This window comes from Phyllostomus hastatus, unplaced genomic scaffold, assembly GCF_019186645.2.
Source record: "Phyllostomus hastatus isolate PE091 unplaced genomic scaffold, TTU_PhHast_1.1 phas_contig_86, whole genome shotgun sequence".
Classification (NCBI taxonomy): domain Eukaryota; kingdom Metazoa; phylum Chordata; class Mammalia; order Chiroptera; family Phyllostomidae; genus Phyllostomus; species Phyllostomus hastatus.
Genome location: NW_025333977.1, coordinates 93,256,214 through 93,279,542, shown reverse-complemented (window position 1 = coordinate 93,279,542; position 23,329 = coordinate 93,256,214). Strand labels below are relative to the sequence as shown.

At 41.6% G+C, this 23,329-nt stretch overlaps 1 protein-coding gene across 6 annotated transcripts in view; it reads left to right on the top strand.

The window, feature by feature from the left end:
* LRCH3 (leucine rich repeats and calponin homology domain containing 3) overlaps nt 1-23,329 on the top strand; it is a 141,490-nt gene that overhangs the window by 106,001 nt on the left and 12,160 nt on the right. For 4 of the 6 annotated variants that reach the window (XM_045851132.1, XM_045851130.1, XM_045851133.1 and 1 more), the window contains 2 exons: nt 22,003-22,051; nt 22,696-22,803. In XM_045851132.1, the coding sequence (XP_045707088.1) occupies nt 22,003-22,051; nt 22,696-22,803 (157 nt within the window). Of the gene's footprint in view, nt 1-4,689; nt 4,762-22,002; nt 22,052-22,695; nt 22,804-23,329 lie in introns of all 6 variants that reach the window. The other 2 variants (XM_045851129.1, XM_045851128.1) reach the window with 1 other exon arrangement.

Genomic DNA, 23,329 nt, shown 5'->3' with positions numbered 1-23,329 from the left:
GCCTCATACAGTGAAATTAAGTCCATATTTCTTAATATGGCCTACAAGTATCTTAGACTAAAATCCAAACTTCTTAACATGGCCTGTAGCTCTTGCAAATCCTGACTACTGTCTGTCTCATCTCTGTGTTCGTGCTATGCCAGTAGTTTCCAGCTTTCCAAATCCAGCAAGCCCTTTCCTACCTACCCTTGCAATGCTATTTCCTCTGCTTGGAATGCCTCTTCCTCCCAGCATTTACCCTGTGGTTAATGCTTTCTCATCTATCTGGTATCAGCTCAAATGTCACATCTTTAAAATGGCTTTTCTACAACTCTCCACCCTCAAGTCAAGTTTATGTCTCTATTATTTTTATACTACTTTTAGGTAGGTGTTTGTTATTATATATCTCTCCCTTATTAGACTACAAGACTGTAAGTTTCATGGGCCCAGGGATATTCTCTTGCATTTACATGTGTATACTCAATCAATATCATAGTTGTTGGGATATATTACATGCTCAATAAGTATTTCCTGAATGAACCCCTAAATGCTATGCATTTAATAATCCTCATTAAATTGTTTCATGATGAAAAGGTCTGCTGATAAGGCAAGGTAAATGTTGAATTTGAATGATTACAACAATAAATTTATTGAAATTTAAATAACTTGAAATATAGAATTTAAAATAAGTATTAGTAATATTTAATATCAGTTATTCTAACATTTTCTTTGGGCTGCTCTTCAGGTTTCTGTGGTTTTCTTTTATGTCCCACCTGCATCTTTTATTCCATCTCTACCTACTTTCTCTTCCGTCTACTTCCTTTTTCCTTCTTTGCCAACATAGTGGCTTTTAGCCTTTTTATATTTGAGGTTGACAGTAATTGCAGTACATTTGAGTATAAGGAGGCCCAGGAAATCTCAACAGGTAACATATACACATTGTATTGCTGCTGTCACCATCTTGCTCTTTGGTACATTTCTTCAGTTTTTTCTGGCTTAAGGCAGGTTATGGTGCAGTGTATATTACACACATGGGGTGTGGGGAGACACTGCTGCCTGTCATCTCTCATTAAAAGTAGTTGTACTTATTTTATTGACCACCCACACACCTTTTTTCTAAACACTCACATATGTTTTTGTTCATCTATCCCATGATTCATATATTTGTGATCCTAATTTAAATTTCTCAAAATTATTTAACTAAAAAAGCCTTTATTATCATTAAGCTGTTGACATTTTGTTGTCTTTTAATAGGTACAGTCTTATCCAACACCCTTTGTGAAAGTCCTGTCTTCTCTGATTTCCATTACCCACCAAATGAAAAAAACTGTCATGTTTTGTGCAGCTTTTATCTGTAATCAGAATTGTGTACAACAAATACTAATACTTACTCTAATATATCTAATTAGTTGTATGCAGGTTGATGAATGGATAAAGGAAAAGGAGAATTCTACTTAACCTCCTGTAGGTCATTTGGACTTTCTCAGAGGCAGAAATAATATGCCCTAAGGGGTGATGCAGAATTCTCATGTTTTGTCTTCTAACATCAGAGCTATTAAATTGAATTTGGATTAATATTGAAAAAATAATTGTTCTTCATACTAGTTCTACTTAGTTAAAATGACCTTTTTGAGTCCAAAACAAAGATGGATGTAAAGAGGACCACACCAAGAAACATCATAATTAAATACCAAAGATTAAAGATAAAGAGAAAACCATAAAAGCACCAAGAGAAAAGCATTTAGTTACCTATGAAGGAGTTCCCATCAGACTGTCAGCTGATTTCTCAAAATAAACTTTGCAGGAAAGAAGGGACTGGCAAGAAGTATTCAAAGTGATGCAAAACAATCTACAACCCAGATTACTATGTCCAGCAAAGCTATCATTTAGAATCAAAGGGTAGATAAAGTGCTTCGTAGACAAGCTAAAGCTAAAGGAGTTCATCATCACCAAACCATTATTATATGAAATGTTGAAGGCACTTAAGAAAAAGAAGATCAAAATTATGAACATTAAAGGGGTAATAAATATATAACTTATCAGCAACAGAATTTAAAAAAATATCCTAAGAAACGTCTGGTCAAGATGGAGGCATAGGTAAACACAGCTTGCCTCCTCACACAACTACAGCAAAAATTACTACTGGACTAAAATATCACCCAGAATCATAAAATCGAGTTTATGGAAGTCTAACAACCAAGGAATTGAAGAAGCCACATTCATCCAGATGGGTTGTGGGGTGGAGACACAGAGATGTAGAAAGGTGCAGAGATGTGAAACAGGCTGGTCCCACACCCATGTGTGGTGGATAAAAATCAGGAGGGATACCTCAGGAGCAAGGGATCCCAGCCCCACACCAGACTACCCAGCCCAGAGTTACAGCATCAGGAAGATAAGACCTTATAAATGTCTGGCTGTAAAAACCAGTGTGGACTGGGATAGTGGAAGACACTTGGAAATTCTCAGGACTCTCCTCCTATAGGGCCTGCAACAGACTTAGGACTTAACGCAGACTCACTTCCTCTGAGGTTCGACACCAGGGCAAGAGCTTTAAGGGCAGCAGTGTAATGTTGGAGAAATTACAGTGACTGGCATAAGGGGGAGTTCAGGAGACAGCTTCCTGCTGGACAAAACTTCGGAGCCTAGGCAGCAGCATTGTCCCCTCTCTGAGCCCTCCTCCACACAGAGCCACAGAGTGGTGACATGGCTTGCTGCACCCTGATGATTACCTATGGCTCTGCCACATGCAAATTACCAGTGCGCTTTTCTACAATAACCCACACAACTAACACAGGGATGCCTAAATGAAGAGAGAAATATGGCCCAAAGGAAAGAACAAAAGTCCCAAAAGTGAACAAAATGGAGATAAGCAACCTCTCAGATGCACAGTTCAAAACACTTATAAGGGTACTCAAGGAACTCATGGTGTACTTCAACAGCGTAAAAAAGACCCAGGCAGCAATGAAGGATACACTAAGTGAAATAAAGAACAATTTACAGGGAAACAACAATAAAGTGGATGAGGCCAAGACTCAAATCAATGATTTGGAATATAAGGAAGAAAAAAACAACCAATCAGAACAAGAAGAGGAAAAAATAACTTTTTAAAAAATGAGGACAGTCTAAGGGAGCCTCTGGGACATCTTGAAATGTGCCAACACTGGAATCATAGGGGTGCCAGAAGGAGAAGAGGAAGAGCAAGAAATTGAAAACTTACTTGAAAAAATAATGAAAGAAAACTCCCCCGTATTTGGTGAAGGAAATAGACATGCAAGTCCAGGGTGCACAGACAGTCCCAAACAAGATGGATGCAAAGACACCCACTCCAAGACACATCATAATTTAAATGCCAAAAGTTAAAGAGAGAAACTTAAAGGCAGCAAGAAAAAAGCAGTTAATTCCCTACAGGGGAGTTCCCATAAGACTGTTGGCTGATTTCTCAAAAGAAACGTTGCAGGCTAGAAGGGATTGGCAAGAAATATTCAAAGTCATGCAAAGCTGTCATTTAAAATCAAAGGACAAAGTGCTTCCCAGACAAAGTAACGCTAAAGTAGTTTATCATTACTAAACCATTATTATATGAAATGGTTAAAGTGACATATTTAAGAAAAAGAAAATCAAAACTATGAACATTAAAATGGCAAATTCACAAGTATCAACAATTGAATCTAAGAAACAAACCTAAGAAAACAAGCAGAACAGAAACAGAATCATAGATATGGAGATCATTTGGAGGGTTATCAGTTGGGAGGGGAAGAGGGAGAATGGGAGAAAAGTTTCAGGGATTAAGGAACACAAGTTGGTAGGTACAGAATAGACAGGGGGATATTAAGAACAGTGTAGGAAATGGAGTAGCCAAAGAACTTATATGCATGACCCATGGACATGAACTAAGTGGGGAGATTGCTTGAGGGAATGGGAGGTACCTGGTGGAGGAGAATAAAGGGGAGGAAAAAAATGGGACAACTGTAATAGCATAAACAAAATATATTTTTTAAAAATGTGAGCAAACAATGGAACAGAAACAGTCATAGATGTGAAGAACATTGGGATGGTGGCCAGTGGTAAGGGTGGTCTGGGGAAATGGGGGGAAAAGGTGACAGGATTAATTACGAATAGATAGTTACAGAATAGGCAAGGGGATGAAGAGCAAGTATGGGAATGGAGCTGCCAAAGAACTTATATACAGAACCTATGGACATGAACTAAGCAGAGGGGATCGCTGGAGGGAGTGGAGAGTGCAGGGAGGTATTCATAAGGGGAAAAAATCAGGACAACTGTAATAGCATAATCAATTTCAAAAAGCCTGTTCGACATGAAAAAAATAAAACAAGCTCTGGGTTTTTTCTCTTGTCATAGGAACGGCACAGGACTCATTAGTTTCAAGGCTATTTTATTAAAACAAAAAATTGATGTTTCTTGTTTTATTTCTGCGTAGAATTGTTTTTACCATCATGTCTTTCATTTCTTGATACGGTATGAAGTGTTGAAATAGTTTGAATTATACAAGTGGAAAACTATTTTATAAATTATGTCCCCCCCCACCCGCAAATATTCTCTCTGCCCTAATATCTTAGTAAACCATTTGAAAGTTTGTTAATGACCTTTCCTTTTATAGTTTTACTGACCAGATCTTCCTGCCTCCCTGCATGATGTTTTGCTGACAAAAATTCTGCCTTCTGTTTCTTCTCTTTCTCTTTTGAAATGTAGTCAATGTCAGGGTTGAATCAGGTGCGCTGTGCTGCTACCCTGACTCATTCGTCTGCCTTCACACCTGTTAAGGTATCTTTTCTTATTGTAACTCACCAAGAACTTTGGGGAGGGGTTACATAGTGCAGGTCTTAACTTTTTCAATGGATTGGTCCAATAGCAAGCCATCTGAAATCTAGGATTGCATGAAATACATTAAGCTTATAAAACTGTTTGAGTTTAACATTAATTCACTTGAAATTTTTTGAAAGTTTTATCATGCCAGAGATAATCATAGACTGTGTTAATTCTTTATATTCTGATTCTAATTGAAATATCATTCTAATTTTCCTATCAATGGTTATTCTTTTGTCACGAGTAAATTTATTTTGGCTTTGATGTCTAATGTACCTGTAAAATATTTTGAGTCCTAGTCTCCAAAACTATTTAAACTGCCAACACCCTCTACAGTTGGGGTCAATAAGCTGTGACCCCTAGGACATCTGTTTTGGTAAATAGTTTTATGGATACCCAGTCATTCCCTTGTTTATGTATTATCTGTGGCTGCTTTTGTGATTAGCAGAAAAGTTGAAATAGTTGTGCCAGAGATCTTATGCTATAGAAGCCTAAATAAGTACCTGTAGTATATTATTTTTTGAAGGCCTCTAGGGATGGTAATTCCATGTGTTATCATATGATACATAAGAAGTGATTAATAGTCCTCACTGTCAAGATCTTATCCATTTCTAACTCCTGTCTCCTCTTTGTTTTACACTTGATTCTTCTTTTCTTTCCAGAGTGGAGATTTTCTAGTATATAACAGTCTTTATGTAATTAAAAATCATTCTATAGGTCCAGCAGAAGTAATGCCTGCTTGAGTGTGATTGGTAGGGTAATAATATGGATGTAGTAATTTATAGTTTTAATTTGAACATTTCACCTGAAATATCCTATAATGTGTTTGAGTTGTGATATTGTTATGTTATAGAATTACATGCAGCTTTTGTATTAAAAGATTTTGTAATAAAGGAGGAGCATTATTTGTGCTGGACCATATTTGAAAACTATTACAGTGCTACCCTTGTCTTCTCCCTAAATAAACTTTGATCCTTTTACATGTCTTTCCCAGCCTGTCATTCTTTAGGAACTTCCACAAGTTCTCTGTCTCCCATTTTGGCTCTACAGTCCCCAACTACAAATGCATCCATCATTAGAGCCCTCCTGGTGCTGAGCATGAAACAAGGGTCTTGCACATGTCTACTAAGCATTACATTGGCTTTATCTGTTTTGATACTCATTTTGCTCTGTGTCTACTATAATTCTCAAATGTTTTAGTAATACACCTAAATGAAAGTAATTTCCACATCTTGTATGTTTTGTTTTCCAGAATACTTAATTTTGCTCTTGAACACTTTTACTTCTCTAATTTACCAGAGTACCTTAACATTCTACTTCATGTCCTTCTAAATGCTGACCCCAGCCTTATAACATCTGTAAACTTGATAAAACCTTCCCTCTGATGCTACAGGTACCTGAATCACTCATGAAGAAACTTTATAATTCTCTTCTTGTTAACCCTTTGCTAGTCTGCCTCCACTAGGTTCCTCATTTGAGCAGCAACACAGAAAATTATTTGAGGGACTTTTTCAAAATTCCTTCAACAAAGTTACGTAAGTAGTAGCATTCTAATTGTGGAGGAGAGAAATTAAATTCATTATACTCGATGGATACCTTAGGGCATTGGGGCTTATTCTACCAAGAATCATAGATGAGAAAGGCAAGATGTGAATGAGCCGAAAATTCTGTGGTGGTCTACCTTTCTATCAGACCTGCTACACTGTCACGTGATTAGTTTAAAAAGATTTGTTCTTTATGTGTTGATATGCCACATACTTTACAGCAGGTATACACTATATTTAGGAATGATTTTATTTCTTTGGTTGATTAACGAGTCATAAGAGTTGACTTCATATTAATTTCCTTTTTCTTCATTTTCCAATAGTTCCCAAATTTAGTGAATGGCTTGCAAGTGATTTAAACTAAACTATTTTAGTATCCTAGAATGCAAGTCAGTGAGATTTATAGTTTTAATAAAAGTACATTTTAAAAATCATTTTAAAAGTTGCCTCTATTCTGACTTTGTTTTTAATTTTTTTAAGTATATTTTATTGATTATATTATTGCAGTTGTCCCTATTATTCCACCTTAGCCCCAGTCCCTCAGGCAATCCCCACACCATTGTTCATGTCCATGGGTCATGCATGTAAGTTCCTTGGCTACTCTATTTCATATACTGTACTTTACATCCCTATGGCCATTCTGTAACTACCTACTTATACTTCTTAATCTCCTCATCTCTTCACCCATTCCTCCATACTCTTTCCCATCTGGCAACCATCAAAATGCTCTCCATATCCATGATTTTGTCTCTTCTTTTATGCTTAGTTTGTTCTTTAGATTCAATTGTTGATAGAAACATGTTTGTGGCCACTTATTGTTCATAGTTTTGATGTTACTTTTCTTAAATATGTCCCATTGACATTTCATGTAATAATGGTTTGATGATGATGAAGTCCTTTATTATTTTTCTTGTGTGGGAAGCACTTTATCTACCTTTCCATTCTAAATGGTAGGTTTGCTGGATACAATAAGCTTGGATGTATGTCCTTGCCTTTCATGACTTTGAATGCTTCTTTCCAGCCCCTTCTTGCCTGTAAGGTCTCTTTTGAGGAATCAGCTGACAGTGTTATGAGCCCTCCTTTGTAGGTAACTCTCTCATTTTCTCTTGCTGCTTTTAAGATTCTCTCCTTATCTTTAATCTTGGCTAATGTAATTATGATGTGCCTTGCTGTGTCCCTCCTTGGGTCCAACTTCTTTGGGACTCTGAGCTTTCTGGACTTCTTGGAAGCCTCTTTCCTTTGCCAAACTGGGGAAGTTCTCCTTCACTATTTGCTCAAATAAGTTTTCAATTTATTGTTCTTCCTCTTTTCCTTCTGACACCCCTGTGATTCAGATGTTAGAATGTTTAAAGATGTTCTGAAGGCTCCTAACCTTTCCTCATTTTTTTCAATTCTTGTTTCTTCATTATGTTCTGGTTGAAAGTTTCTGTCTTCCTTCTGCTCCAAACTGTTGAGCTGAGTCCTGGTTTCCTTTCTGTCACTGTTGGTTCCTGGTACAGTTGCCTTTATTTCACTTAGCATAGCCTTCATTTTTTCCTCCAATTTGCAACCATATTCAACCAATTCTGTGAGCATCCTGATTACCAGTGTTTTGAATTGTGCATCTGATAGGTTGGCTAGCTCTTTGTCACTTGGCTGTATTTTTTTCCGGAGCTTTGATCTGTTCTTTCATTTGGGCCATGCTTTTTGGCCCAGAACACCTGTTACATAGAAAGGGGTGGAGCCTTAGGTGTTCACCAGGGCAGAGAAACCCACATTCTGTGTTGTGATGCTGTATGTGGGGAAGCAGTCTGAGAGGGAACAATGCTGCTTGCTCTGCTCTCTGCCAGCTTTCAGTCACTTCCCTGCTACCCACAAGCAAATTGGGCCCTTCTGGTGCTGATTCCCACGTGGATGGGTTTGTGTACCTTCTAAGACCCTGTGGTCTCTCCAATGAACTCTCCTGTGAGGCTGGGAGTTTCTCCCACTGCAGCCTCAACCCCCACAGGTGTTTTCAGTCAGAGGCTTTGAGGCTTTATTTCCCCTTTCTGGAACCCTGGGTTTTTCTGTCTGTCTGGCTTCCCAGTTGTTCCTCCTTGTTTATCTGCACGAGAATGTGGGACTGCCCAGTGTGCAAGCCACTGCTTCTCCCGGTCTGCCAGCTGCTGCCTGGCCAAGAGTCCTCTCCACTTGGCTCCCTGTCTTCTTCCTCATACCAGTCTGGATGAATGTTTCTTCTTTAACTCCTTGGTTGTCAGACTTCCATACAGTTCGATTTTCTGTCAGTTCTGGTTGTTTTTTGTTTTCAAATTTGTTGTTGTCCTTTTGGTTGTGCGAAGGCACAGTGTGACTATCTACGCTTCCATCTTGGCCGGAAGTCTATGCTAACTTTTATAGTATGTTTAAAAGCAAGGTAAAACTAAAGCTGTAAAACTTTGACTTGGAATAGGCAGTGTTTTCCCAGGACACAAAGCAATGACCATAAAAAAATGAAGTGAGAGATTTCACCAAAGCTCTTTAGATAAATAAAAATAAAAGCATCTATTATGAAAAGAAAATGTCACAGGTGGGCACAGGTAACCAGGTTCTTGGTGATCGGGACAAAGAATTGAACTGAACACCCAGAATTTATAGTAGAGAACATGGGAGCAGGCGAACTCCAAGCAGAGATTGACCTCATGGGCTGGAGGGACTCTATTACAGGGCAGATCCTTCCTGGCTAGTTTTGGTGGGCTTTTACTGCACATGTACAAGTAGTTGTATTACTTTAAAGCTACCACTCCTTCTCCTGGGGTCTCCCTATACTAGGTTCACCTTTCCCTTCACCAGAGAATTATAGCTCTCCATGTTAGAGATTGGTGAAAAAGAAAGGAGTTATTTATTCAAGTTATACAGACTAAACGTAATGACTTAATGTCTTCGTCAAAATCTCCAAGTCTCTTAAAACACCCACAAACACACACAGTCCTTCCTTCCCCCCTTTGCCCAGTCTTGGGTACTGTATCTCAGGGAAAGAAATAGAAGTCCGTGGCTCAGGCAGCTCCCGGTTCTTCCCAGTAATCCGTCTCAGCTCGTAGGCCTTCCTCGGTTTCCAGCACCATCAGCTGTGTTGCCAGGATCTCCAGCTAAAGCCGCGTGGTAGTTCTTCTCATGGCTGTGGTGGCGGGGGTGGGGGGGGGGGGTCCTCCTGTGCCAAAAGTGCATGATCCTCTCTCCACTGCTACAGCCACATGGCTCCCTCCTTACATGGCTGCAGAAGTCTCCACTCAGCCAAAACCGCATGATTCTCTCTCCAGTGGCTGCCAAGTCTGGGTTTAAATATCCTTCCAGCTTTACTGGGCTGCCATCCATGAGTCTGCGCAGGGATGGCCTGATGTTGTGGAGCCAATCATCTCCAAGCTCTCACGCAGGTGCTGTAACTAGGGGGGGTTGCCTCCCAGTTACATCTTCGGGGGAAGTTCCTTCCATCCCCCTGGCTCAGAGCATGGCCACAGCCATTTAACATATCTATGCAACTAGTTAAAGGTTATAAATGTGTTAAATGACCAGGCCAGAGGTTAGCTGCAAAGCTATTGCTATGCAAAACAGCTCTCAGTGGCCCTGCTCCATGTGTCCCTTCCCCCAACTCACACCTGTGATGGAGGGTGAGGACATCCCATATATCTTTCTAATATTTCCTGGACACCTTGAGTTCTGGACCCCATTACAAATCCTTCTTTTGGGGACCCTCTGGCTGCACCCTCCTACAAAAATACTAATAAAATGAACAGATAGTTCATACCAATGTGGCTCAGTGGGTTGGGCATTGTCTTACAAAGCTAAAGGTTGCTGGCTCAATCCCCAGTCAGAGCATATGCCTAGATGTTTCTCTCTTTTGAAGGGATGCACTTTATCTGCCCTTAAATTCTAAATGATAGTTTTGCAGGGTAGAGTAATCTTGGCTCTAGGTCCCTGCTTTTCATGACTTTGAATATTTCTTGCCAGTCCCTTCTAGCCCACAACGTTTCTTTTGAGAAATCAGCTGACAGTCTTATGAAAACTCCCCTGTAGGGAATTAACTGCTTTTTTCTTGCTGCTTTTAAGTTTCTCTCTTTATCTTTAATTTTTGGCATTTAAATTATGATGTGTCTTGGAGTGGGTGTCTTTGCATCCATCTTGTTTGGGACTGTCTGTGCACCCTGGACTTGCATGTCTATTTCCTTACAAATGCAGGGGAGTTTTCTTTCATAATTTTTTCAAGTAAGTTTTCAATTTCTTGCTCTTCCTCTTCTCCTTCTGGCACCCCTGTGATTCTGGTGTTGGCACATTTGAAGATGTCCCAGAGGCTCCTCAGTCTATCCTCATTTTTTTTAAATTCTTCTTTCTTCTTGCTGTTTTGGGTGGTTGTTTTTTTTTCTTCCTTATGTTCCAAATCACTAATTTGAGTCTTGGCTTCATCCACTTTATTGCGTTTTCCCTGTAAATTGTTCTTTATTGCAATTAGTGTATCCTTAATTTCTGACTGGATCTCTTTTATGTTGTTGAGGTTCTTACTAAGTTTCTTGCGACCCTTATAACCAGTGTTTTGAACTCTAAATCTGATAGACTGCTTATCTCCCTTTTATTTAGTTCTTTTTCTGGAGTTCTGATCTGTTCTTTCATCTGGGCCATGTTTTCTTGTCTCCTCATTTTGGCAGCCTCCCTGTGTTTGGTTCTGCGTATTAGGTGGAGCTGTTTTGACTTACTGTCCTCATAGCGAGGCCTCATATAGTAGGTGTCCTGTAGGGTCCAGTAGCACAGTCTCCCAGACCACCCAAGCTAGGTACCCAAGGTATGCCATTCATGTGAGCTGAGTACATCCTCCTCTTGTAGTTGAGCCATGACTATTGAAAGCAGGTCAGTGGAAGGAATTTACCCAGGCCAATCAGCTGGAAGGACTGGCTGTGACCATTGATCACCAGCCCCCACTCTCCATAGAGGCAGGGGCAGGGTGGTGGTGCTTCATCGTAGCCTATAGCTATCCACCGGGTGTGCAGGCTCTGGAGTTTCCCCAGGTGGTGCAAGCCAAGGTCAGCCCCCACTTGTGTTTTGGCTGGGGCCACTCTGCATGAGCTATAAAGCAATCTGATATGGCTGCTACTTGTGCTGGGCTTGGAGATTTCCAGCTGAAGCAAATCTGTGAATCTAGGCTGGTTGCTGCTAGTACCAGGCCTGGGGCCACTTAGGAAGAGGTAAGGGGGCTGAGGGCTCATTGATGCCAGCTGTTGCTTTTTTGATAGGATTTAGGAAGTTGTGAAGCATGAGCCAAAACCAGCCATTCATATGGAAAAGTCAAGGTTAACAGGTGGGTGGGCCTGTAAGTTGGGTGGCACAGAGTCTCAGGGAATCCTCAGGGCAGGGCAAACAGTGTTAGCCAGGTTGACGGAGTCTCAGATATGGCCCCCACCTGCCAGATCTATGGCTCTGTGTGAGGGACAGCTTAGAAAAGGGACAATGACCTCTGCTGGCCTTTCTTTTTGTGAGAAAGCTGTCCCCCCAGCTCCCACCTTTGTCACAGGTGTGCACAGGTAACCAGGTTCTTAGTGATCGAGGACAAAGAATTGAACCGAACACACAAAGTTTACAGCATAAAGAAAGAGGGGAGGTTTATTAAGTGATAGTACATACCACAGGAGACGGGAGTGAGCCAGCTCTGCGCAGAGGAAAAAAGGGCACGTGGGCTGGGGGATTCTATTCTTATAGGGGCAGAAGCCCCCCTGCTAGTCTTTGGCGGGCTTTTCCTGCGCAGGTACAAGGAGTTGGATTTCAAAGCTACTGCGCATGCGTGGTTTCCCATGACTTTCTTGATTGGCTACTGGAGAAGGGAGTCCCACAATGTTATTTCATTATAATGATATTATAATGAATCAGGGGTAGCGCGCAGGCGCATTCTATGATTCAGAGTTATCCCAGAAAACAGGAGCAACCCGTCTTAGGGGGTCTTTGTCATGTATAGGTATTTTCTACCTCAGCCCTGCGGGGCCTCTGGAGCTTCCTTCCTGACTACCTCCTGCCTCAACTTCCCCCTGAGAGACATGGTTCTCAAAAATCTTTTTGGGGTTGTTGAAGGATTAAGATCCGTCTTCCATAGCTGCTTCAGGCTTAGATTGGACAGTAGACCCTGCCTATTGAGAACCATGGAACTCTCTCCCTATTCTATCTAGGGGTTGAAGAGGAATTCCTGAGGCCGCCGCAGATGCTGTATGTTGGTCAGCTTCGACATCGTTCTCAGGGATTGGTTGGAAACCTTGGAGCGTCATCAGTTTGACGTGGAACTGCTTAAGTCTAGAAGAAACAAATTTAACAAGTAAATTAAATAAGCAAGGTCCTAAAAGTAGTAAAACCAGCAGTGTTATTAAGGGCCCTAAGAAGGGTAATAACCATGTTAAGCCAGGAAACCAGGAGGTCAGGGCTTCCTCCTTTTGAACAGGAACCTGAGGTCCTCCAGTGGCTCGCAGGTATAGTCTGGGCTTTGGGTCTCCAGCCGGTCCTGAGTCAGATTGGGATCCATGGGGGCTAGTTTTACCCTGGAAATATGAACCCAACTATCGACCCCCTAAGAGTTTCACAGCCATAGGGGTACTCAGGGCTACCTGGTAAGGCCCTTTCCATTTAGGGTTGAGTTGGTCTGCTGGTGATCCCTCCTTCCAGGTTTTAAGGAGTACCCAGTCTCCCGGAGATATGGCAGTTTGAAAATTCCCTTTTGGGGCTGGTAAAACTCTATTTCCATATTCCTGTAAAGCTTTCTGCACTTGTCCTAAGTTTATTACATACTTAATTGCTTGATGGGTTTCTGTATCAAATATTAGATCTAGAGTCAAAAAGGGCCGGGCATACAACATTTCAAATGGACTGAGTTTAGTATTGGCCTTAGGGGAGCCCCTAATTCTCATGAGGGCTATAGGCAGTAACTTAGCCCAGTTTTCAGAAGTCTCTTGACAAAGTTTTGCTAATGTCTCTTTTAAAGTTTGATTTGCTCGTTCTACTTTTCCAGAGGACTGTGGTCTCCAAGCAGAATGAAGATAATATTTTATGCCTAGAGCTTCAGAAACTGCTTGAGTGATTTTAGAAGTGAAGGATGGCCCATTATCACTTTGTAGGGATCGTGGAAGACCAAACCTGGGTATTATTTCCTTTAAGAGAGCCTTTACTACTTCTGTGGCCTTCTCTGTCCTTGTCGGAAAGGCCTCAATCCATCCAGTAAAGGTATCTACCAGGACTAGTAAGTATTTGTATCCTTTACAAGGAGGCATTTTGGTAAAATCAATCTGCCAGTCCTCTCCAGGATAAGTCCCTCTTCGCTGAATAGGTTCTATCAGCGGGGGGCAGGGATGGCTTTTGCCCAGGGTTGTTATAGGCACAAAGAGTACAAGCCTGGCAAATATTCTTTATGGTAGTAGCTATTCCCCTACCTATGAATAATTTGTTAACCATTGTCATTGTAGCATCCCTCCCAATGTGGAAGGAGTCATGCAAAGCCTTTAAGAACTTCCACTGGGAGGCTTGAGGAAGGAAGAGCCTCTGGCCAATATATATCCAGGGTCCTTCATGGACACCTCCTTGCTCCAAAGCCCAAGATATTTCCTCAGGTGTATAGTTGGGCTTGATATCTGAGACATTTACAGGGGGGGAATAAAGCCATTTGTCTATCAGTCCCTAGCGCTGCTTTCTTTGCTTCTTGGTCTGCTCTCCTATTTCCCTGAGAGATATGGGACATATCCTTTTGGTGGCCTTTGCAATGCATAACTGCCACTTGCTTAGGGAGCCTAACTGCTTCCAATAAATTTAAAATTTCTGGTCCATGTTTAATAGGGGAATTCTTAGCAGTGAGGAGCCCTCTTTCTTTCCATATGGCAGCATGAGCACGCAGAACAAGGAAGGCATATTTGGAGTCTGTATAAATATTGACCCTTCTTCCTTGTCCTAGAATGAGAGCTCGGGTGAGGGCTATAATTTCAGCCTTTTGGGCTGAGGTTGAGGGTGGAAGGGGTTGTGCCTCAATGGTGTTATATAAACTAACTACTGCATATCCTGCTTTTCGCTGCCCATTCTGTACAAAGCTGCTCCCATCAGTGAACCACTCATCATCAGGGTTTTCTAAGGGCTGGTCTAATAAGTCAGTCCTGCTCAATTGAGTAAGACTAATAACGTCTGAGCAGGAATGGATCAAATCTGGGGATGATTCTGTAGGCATTAAGGAGGCTGGATTTAGGGTGTTACAGGTCTTTATAGTTACTTCAGGATTGTCTAGAAGAAGGGCCTGATATTTGGTCAGTCTATTTCCTGTTAGCCAGAGGTGCCCTTTCATTTCTAACACCCCTTGTACCTGATGTGGAGTCAAGACTTCTAACTTCTGCCCAAGAGTTAGTTTACTAGCTTCCTCGGTTAGCATGGCTGTGGCTGCAACTGCTCTTAGACATGGAGGCCACCCAGCTGCTACAGTGTCCAGTTTTTTTTGAGAAATATGCAACTGGTTGAGGCTCATTCCCTAGTCGTTGGACTGAGACCCCTAAAGCTATCCCTTGCTTCTCTGCTATGTATAGAGAGAAAGGCTTGTTTAAGTTGGGGATGCCTAAGGCTGGGGGCTTCGACTAGAGCCTGCTTGATTTTATTAAAAGCCTGATCACATTCTTTTCTCCATATAATGGGTTCAGTGTCTGGCCCCTTAGTAGCTTCATACAGAGGTTTGGCGATTAGCCCAAAGTTGGGGATCCAAATCCTACAGAATCCTGCCATTCCTAAAAAGGAGCGAAGCTGCTGTTTAGTAGCAGGTGGAGTTAATTCAGTAATGGCTTTAATTCTCTCCTGTGATAATTGCCTACATCCAGGAGGCAAAATATACCCTAAGTAATTTACTTTTTGTTTGGTAATCTGAGCCTTTTTCTTTGATACCCGATATCCTCTTTCAGCTAGGAAATTCAGAGTCTGGATGGTATTTTGATCAGAAACCTCCTTGGAGGGGCTGCAGATTAGTATATCATCTACGTATTGTAAAATGGCCCCTCCTTGTAGCTGTAAATCTCTAAGATCCTTTTCTAATACCCTAGCAAAGAGATGGGGACTGTCCCTAAACCCTTGTGGCAATACAGTCCAAGTATATTGCTGATGTATCATTGTCTTTGGATCAGTCCACTCAAAAGCAAATAAATACTGAGAGTCAGGATGCAAAGGGATGCAGAAGAAGGCATCTTTTAGATCTAATACTGAATACCACTGAGCATCATCTGGTATCTGCAAGAGCAAGGTGTAAGGGTTAGCTACTATTGGATGTAAAGGGACTACTGCTTCATTGACTAACCTTAGGTCCTGGACTAGCCTGTATTCTCCTGTAGGTTTCATCACTGGTAAGATGGGAGTGTTGCAAGGAGACTGACAGGGGACTATGAGCCCATGTTGTATAAGTTTAGTTATGATGGGCTGTAACCCCTCCAAAGCTTCTTGTTTAATAGGATACTGCTTCCTGCGAGGGTAATCTGACCTGGGTTTTAACTGGATTTTAACCAGTAATGCAGTCTTTGCTCTTCCAGGAACCCCTGACTCCCAAACTAGTGGGTTTACTGCATCCAGAACTGAACTTGGGATTTCTTCCTGATTTCGAACACTACTGATTATCATCACCTTACTTAACTCAAATGGCACTTCAGGGAACAACAAGATGGTTCCCATCCGAGCTAAAAGGTCCCGGCCTAACAGAGGAATAGGGCACTGAGGAACAATTAAAAAGGAGTGTTTGAATATTCGACTCTCAAATTGGCAAGTGATAGGGAATGTATAAAAATATGCCTTAGGATTTCCTTCCACCCCCCATTACCTTAACTGATTTGGAGGAAAGAGGTCCAGAGTAAGAGTTAAGGACAGAGTAAGTGGCCCCTGTATCAACAAGAAAGTCGATTTTCTTACCTGCCACATCTAGAGTTACCCGGGGCTCCTCGGTAGAGATGGGAATATGAGTATTCCCTGGGGCCGACCTGTTCCCCGGGCACCTTCAGTCCTCAAGAGTAGCCATGGCCTTGGGAGATGACCCCTTTCCACTATGGGAACGGGGTCAGTCTACCTTCCAGTGCCAGGGATCAGAACTGAAGTTCTTGCATAGAGGACAGGGCCTCGGAGGTGGCTGAGTGCAGTTCTTTGACCAGTGTCCAGGTCGCTTGCACTTATAACAGGTCTGATCCTTTTGCCCCTGATTCTTTTGAGGCCTCCCCGAGCTCCCCTGATGGGGCTGGTTTCCACCAATGGCACTACTAAAGGCTAGTGCAAGGAGCTCTGCTTGCCTCTCCCTTTCCTTCTTTCCCTGTTTTCTTTCCTCCAAATCCCTATTGTTAAAGACTGAAAAGGCTGTATCCATGAGCTGATCTAAGGGGGGTCTGCGGGCCCATTTATAATTTCTGAAGCTTCCTGCGAATATCAGGGGCAGATTGAATTATAAAATGCTGCCCTATCAAGATTCGACCCTCCGGGGATGAAGGGTCCAAGTTTGTATATTTTTTGGAAGGCTTCTACTAGTCTGTTTCTGAAGAGAGCTGGGTTCTCTTCCTTGCCCTGAAAGATTTCCCTAACCTTTTCATAATTTACAGGTTTCTTGATGCAGTTTCTCATTCCTGCCAGTAAGCAATCTATCATTGCATTCCTACTCCGGATCCCTGCCTGAGTATTGTATTCCCAGTTAGGTTCCTGGTCCGGGACAGCTTGGGCAGCTGGCTGGTTAGTGCCAGGGTTCTGGGTATGCAGCTGATCTGCATACTTACGGGCCTCCTCCCAGAACCGCTGTTTCTCGTCTGGGGAACAGCAGGTGGTCAGAATTATGTACAAATCCCTCCACAACATACTAAATGCTAGAGTAAGGGTCTGGAAATTACTAGTGAAACGTGAAGGGTCCTCTGAAAAACTCCCTAGCCTGTCTTTACATTGTTGTAAATCAGTTATAGAGAATGGCACTTGTACCCTTATAGCACCTTCAGGGCCTGCTACCTTCCTCAAGGGTAGGAGTGCAGGAGTGGTAGGGAGATAAGAAGCGCCACTTCTAGTATGTCCTGCAGGGCTGGGTTTTTCCTCAGCTGATGGCTTTAGGTTATCCATAGCATAAGGTGGTGGAGAGGTCGCTCCCTCTAAGGTAGGGGGCAGAGACTTCAGAACTCTGGGGTTCTCTTAATCTCCCTTGAGAGACAGGTGGGGAGCTAAGGAGGGTATCTTCTAATTGAGCAACACTTGGGCCTGTAGGTTTTGTCAGGGTGGGGCTGGAACAAAATGAGGGATCTCGGTACAGAGCCATAAATGCCTGCACGTAAGGAACTTCAGACCATTTGCCTTCCCTCCGGCAGAATAGATCTAGCTGTAGGATAGTATTATAATTTGTGCTCCCATTCTCAGGCCATATCTCTCCACCCCCCTAATTTATACTGGGGCCAAACAGTGTTACAAAAGAAAACTAATCTCTTCTTTTTTAAATTTTTGGGGTCAAATTTATCCCAGTTGCTAAGAATGCAACCCAATGGTGATTTGGAAGGGATGGAAGATGTAGTTCCCATCTCGACTGCGGTGATCCTAAGAGAAGAGAAACACAAAGATACTCCTTTGCAGACTAGAGGCGTCCCTCTCTTTGCTGCCCTTAGGAGATTCCTAGTGGGCCATGGGCGTCCCCTGGGATCCCACCGAACTACCAGACGTCTCTGGCGAAAGAGATTCTAGTGAGAAAGATACTCCCTTGCAATCGAGAGGCGTCCCCCTTTTCTTGCCTCAGGAGCTTCCTAGTGGGCCACAGGGCGTCCCCTGGGATCCCACCGAACTACCAGACGTCTCTGGCGAAAGAAATCCTAGTGAGTGTCGGCTGACAGAAATTTAAAAGACTTGAGAGAATCACCACAGTCTACTTTTGTCTCTAACTATTGGGAAGAAACCAGTCCTGCATTCTTGAGCAATTGCCTATAATCCTGAAAATCCCAGACTCTACCCTTGTGGCCCTAATACATTTCCATTTCTATATTCTTCATCTACGGGGACGCTCATTTTCCTGTAAGCTTTAAGATCTGGGGAAAAGGAAGTGTCTTACTAGAAAAATAATTTGTGGCCCTGTAAACCATTAAGAGGAGCACCAAGATGATCTTATTATAAAATGACTCTTTTTCAGATCACAAAGAAGACCCTTAAATATTCCATGTAATTTTCCAGAGCTTTAAGAAATTGTACCTGTGTCTGAAATCTCCCAGAAGGGACCTCAAGCGATGTCTAAAACACCACCTTTCATACTGGAGGCGGATCTCATGGAGGGACAATGAACTGAGAGGGGAAAATTAAAATACCCTTACAGAAACAAGTAAACCACCTTAGAATTCCAAATTAAATTAATTAGGTAAGAGTGGCTCTATGCAGCCATTCTAGTAACCAGCGACCAGCAGGCACCTGTTGTGCAGTTCTGAGCGATGTTGCTGCTTACAATGATAGTATACACGTGGCAAAGATGGGAGTGGCTCATTCCTGCAACTGTACTTAGCGCTAGCCTATCAATGACCCCAAGGTAGATATCTTAGTACAAAGACAGCAGGAACCCTTCATACATAAAAGGCAAGTGGGGTGTGAGTGAAGGTATAAAGATCAGAAGTCAGTTGGGGAGGAAAAGCATAAAAGACTGTCCATGGGCCTGATGAAAAGAATGCAAAAGGAAGTCACAGCGCAGGTGAGGTGGTGACTGATATCCCGCTTGGAAGGTCCGACTATGCCTACTGGGGGAGTGGCCGCGGGGGTGGGGGCAGTGTTTTGTGCTTTCCACAGTGTGCCTGACCGTTGTGCAGACATTTTCTTGTACCTGGCGGGGACTAAGGCTAACCCCGTTCCGCATCCAAGTTATCCTATCACAGGAGTCTTCAAGCGGCGGGCGCCCTTGTGGCTTTTAACTGCCCGACCTGTGCCCGCAAATTAGCGGCCGACCTTCCATCACGGAACATCAGAGTCACCGAAACAGAATAGGTGACAACGGAAAAGGGCATCCCGGGTGTCAGAGCATCAAAGGGGGCTTACCACTCCGGTGTCTTCTCCTAAGCTGGCTCGCCAAAAACTGTCACAGGTGTACACAGGTGTGCACAGGTAACCAGGTTCTTAGTGATCGAGAACAAAGAATTGAACCGAACACACAAAGTTTACAGCATAAAGAAAGAGGGGAGGTTTATTAAGTGATAGTACACACCACAGGACATGGGAGTGAGCCAGCTCTGAGCAGAGGGAAAAAAAAAAGGGCACGTGGGCTGGGGGATTCTATTCTTATAGGGGCAGAAGCCCCCCTACTAGTCTTTGGCGGGCTTTTCCTGCGCAGGTACAAGGAGTTGGATTTCAAAGCTACTGCGCATGCGTGGTTTCCCATGACTTTCTTGATTGGCTACTGGAGAAGGGAGTCCCACAATGTTATTTCATTATAATGATATTATAATGAATCAGGGGTAGCGCGCAGGCGCATTCTATGATTCAGAGTTATCCCAGAAAACAGGAACAACCCGTCTTAGGGGGTCTTTGTCATGTATAGGTGTTTTCTACCTCAGCCCTGCGGGGCCTCTGGAGCTTCCTTCCTGACTACCTCCTGCCTCACCTTGATGCCAGACACTTCAGTTCCTCCCTGTCTGCCACTGGTATCTTTAAAGCTGCTACCTTGATACTGGAACTCAGAGGGAATAAGTCCCAGTAAGTTTGTGTGTGGGTTATTGAAGGGGAAATGCTTGGGAGTCTAGAAGTTTCTTCCATCGACTCAATCCCCAGTGTTCTTTGCAGCCAGAACTTATGGGGAATTACCTGCCTGGTACTGGAACCCTGGGTTGGGGGGCCTGGTGTGGGCCTGGGACTCCTTACTCCCTAGATACTCCTGCTGAATTTTTATCCACCACATGTGGATATGACACCCATTCCACGTTTCTGCCCCTTCTACGAGTCTGGTTGGATGTGGTCTTTTATTCCATAGTTGGCAGACTTCCATTCCACTTGATTTCTGACTGTTGAGTGATAGTTCTATATTTTAGGTATAATTTTGATGTGGTTGTAGGAGCCCTTTATTCCTTAACCTAATTCCTACTAATAATAAGTCTTTTTAAATATTTTTAAAATATTCTTACTTTATATTGGAATAATCTCCACTGTTTTCCCTATTTTTGCCGTTGGTCCTGGAACAGATCTTTGTTTAGCTAACTAGCATTCCCCTTCCTATCTCATATTCTTAGAAAAGAAAGATAGTCTTTTCCTTGTAAAGACATCCAGGTTTGCCTCATTGCCTCTTCATTTCTTTCACTAGTTCCTATTGTTTTTTAAATTTATTTAAATTTCCATTTCATTTCAACATTCTAAATTTAGTTTATTGTTGTCTGTAGACTTGATGAACATATCTTTTTAACTAATGAAGAAATAATACATTGCCTCACTAAAGAGTGCAACTTGCTCTATTTATTTTTTTACTTTTTTTTAAGATTCATTTAATTATTTTTAGAGAGAGGGGAAGGGTAGGAGAAAGAGAGGGAGAGAAACAACAATGTGTGGTTGCCTCTCATGCACCCTCTCCTAGGGACCTGGCCACAACCCAGGCATGTGCGCTGACTGGGACTTGAACCATTGACCCTTTCGTTCACAGGCCAGTGCTCAATCCACTGAGTGACACCAGCCAGGGTGCAGCTTGCTCTTTAAGTCATAATTCTCAACCTAAGATTATCAAACCAAGGAATAGTTACCACAAAATTGTCTTTCAGATCAATCCAAGAATTTACTTAATAGTATGGCTTCCTTCCTTCCTTCATTTATTTTAGCAGTTAAAATTCCCTGTCAGAAATTTCATCAGACTGATCTCCAATTAGGTATAAAAGATTTCTACAAATATTGAAACCAGAAAAGAGAAAAACCATGGAAGCGGGTGTGGGTGTGGGTGTGGGTGTGTGTGTATGTTTTAAAGTCATTTTGTTAATTCAAGAATGTGTCATAGTTATTATAAAGTTATATTTGAGTATAATTAGATGTAAGACCTGAAAAATTGTTGTTATTCCAGCTTTTCTTGATTCTGTTCCCCTGCCAAGTCTGCAGCATCTCTAACCCAACCAACTGGTGCTTCTTTTTAAATTAACTTAACTACATTTTGTTTTTTTAAGGTAAACTTTATACCAGTTTACTTAGCTCTTCTTCCTTTGTTCAATGAATTAAAAACATCTTGGACTCAAATACTAGTCTGGGAATACAGCTATCTATAATGTTTAAGCACCTTATTTCCTAAGTGAAGCGAAGAAACCTTCATCACTCTTTCTTAACACATTAAATTTTATTCTCCAGAGGAGGGTGGAGGAATACTTTAGAAATCATACCAGAAATAAACTATTATAAAATAAAATTTTATTCTTTCCTGTACCTTTCCCAGTAAAGTTTTATGCCTTAGGATGATCTTTTTTACAAGCACAGGAAAGGCCTGTTACACAATAGTACTGTCTTCAGAGGCTGCAGTACATAGACCTTGTGTTCTGTAGAATTAAATTAAAAATTTGGCCTTTGAACAAACATACAGAATTAATACATTAGGCAAAATCATCCTTTCTAGACTTAATTTTGAAGGAGAGTTGCATGGATTTTTTTTTTATTATCCCAAAGTTGTCATAAATGCAGAGAGTATCTCTTTTTGAATAACAATTAGTTTTCTGTTTCTCCACAGAATGACGACAGATCTAATGCTGTATCAAGTTCACCTACAACAGAAACAGGTAATGGACACAGAGGTGCAATTTACCACATCAAGATTATAATTCTTTACCAGGATTTTCCTGTTAAAGTACTTCTTTTTTTTACAGTTTATATTCACTATTATTTTGTATTAGTTTCAGGTGTACAGCATAGTGGCTAGACAATCATATTTACAAAGTGTTTCCCTCCCAATATTTCAAGTACCCACCTAGCTGACAAATTACCTATCAGAGACCTGTAGCTTCCTTTCCTGAGATGAGAAATCAGATGCAAAATTGGGAAGTTTCTGCACGTTTTCAGCTTTTTAATTCAGCTGGTTGTTCAACTATTCAGCAGTTTGATATGAACAAATGAGCATGAGCAAGCAGTGCTGTAGGTGTGTTTGCAAGAGACCATATTCAGTGCAGGAACACTCATTCTGCCTTTCCTGATACATCAGAAATAACACGTTATTGACAGTTAAAAATAGATACAAGCAGCCTTCCTGCTGACAGGGTTACTTTCTGTACCAGATTTCATATTAACAAAATTATCTTTTTATAGCATTGCCATATTTGATTTTATTTTTTATTTTCCATTTATTGAACTTGGGTGACATATGTCTGTTACATATTTAATGATTTTCTGTTTCTTTTTATCTAATTTTCTTTCTTTGCCAATTTAGTTCATCATTTTCCCGCATATTCTTTTCCTGCTGCTATGCAGAGAAGCCACGCCCAGCGCCCGGAAAGCTTCCTTTTCCAATCGGCTGTCAGAGCGGAAACAAATAAAGGTGGGAGGTCGTGACTCAAAGTGGAGGAGGGGCGGTTTTATACAACGACACTGTTACATGCTTTCCCACTTCTACCCTGAGATGTCACCTTGGCAAAGGCTCTAAACTCTGCATCTATCTGCAGTCTCGCTGACATTGAAGCAGGAGACTTCTTTGAATTTGTTTTAATTAGAAAGTTTCTTTGTACCGCCTAAAAGCGGGTTATAGTACTTTAACAGATAAAATTGTCTTTCAAGCCTTTAGAGAATGTTCCTCCTCTCTATAATGAGCTCTATTTCATATTTTTCTGTTAATAAAAGCTGTTTTCTGTATTCTTAAATAAATGAATCAGTAATTTTTTTACATCTTCTTGGCCTCATTTTTTTTTTACTTAATATGACAAATTTCTGCCCCATCCCAAAAGAAATTGCCTGAAATTAAAAACATAGATTTTAAGTCCAAAACTACTTTTAATGTAACTGATGGATGCACTTGCAGTGAGATGCAAAAATTAAACCAGAGACCTACTGCTGATGGGATTGAGTTA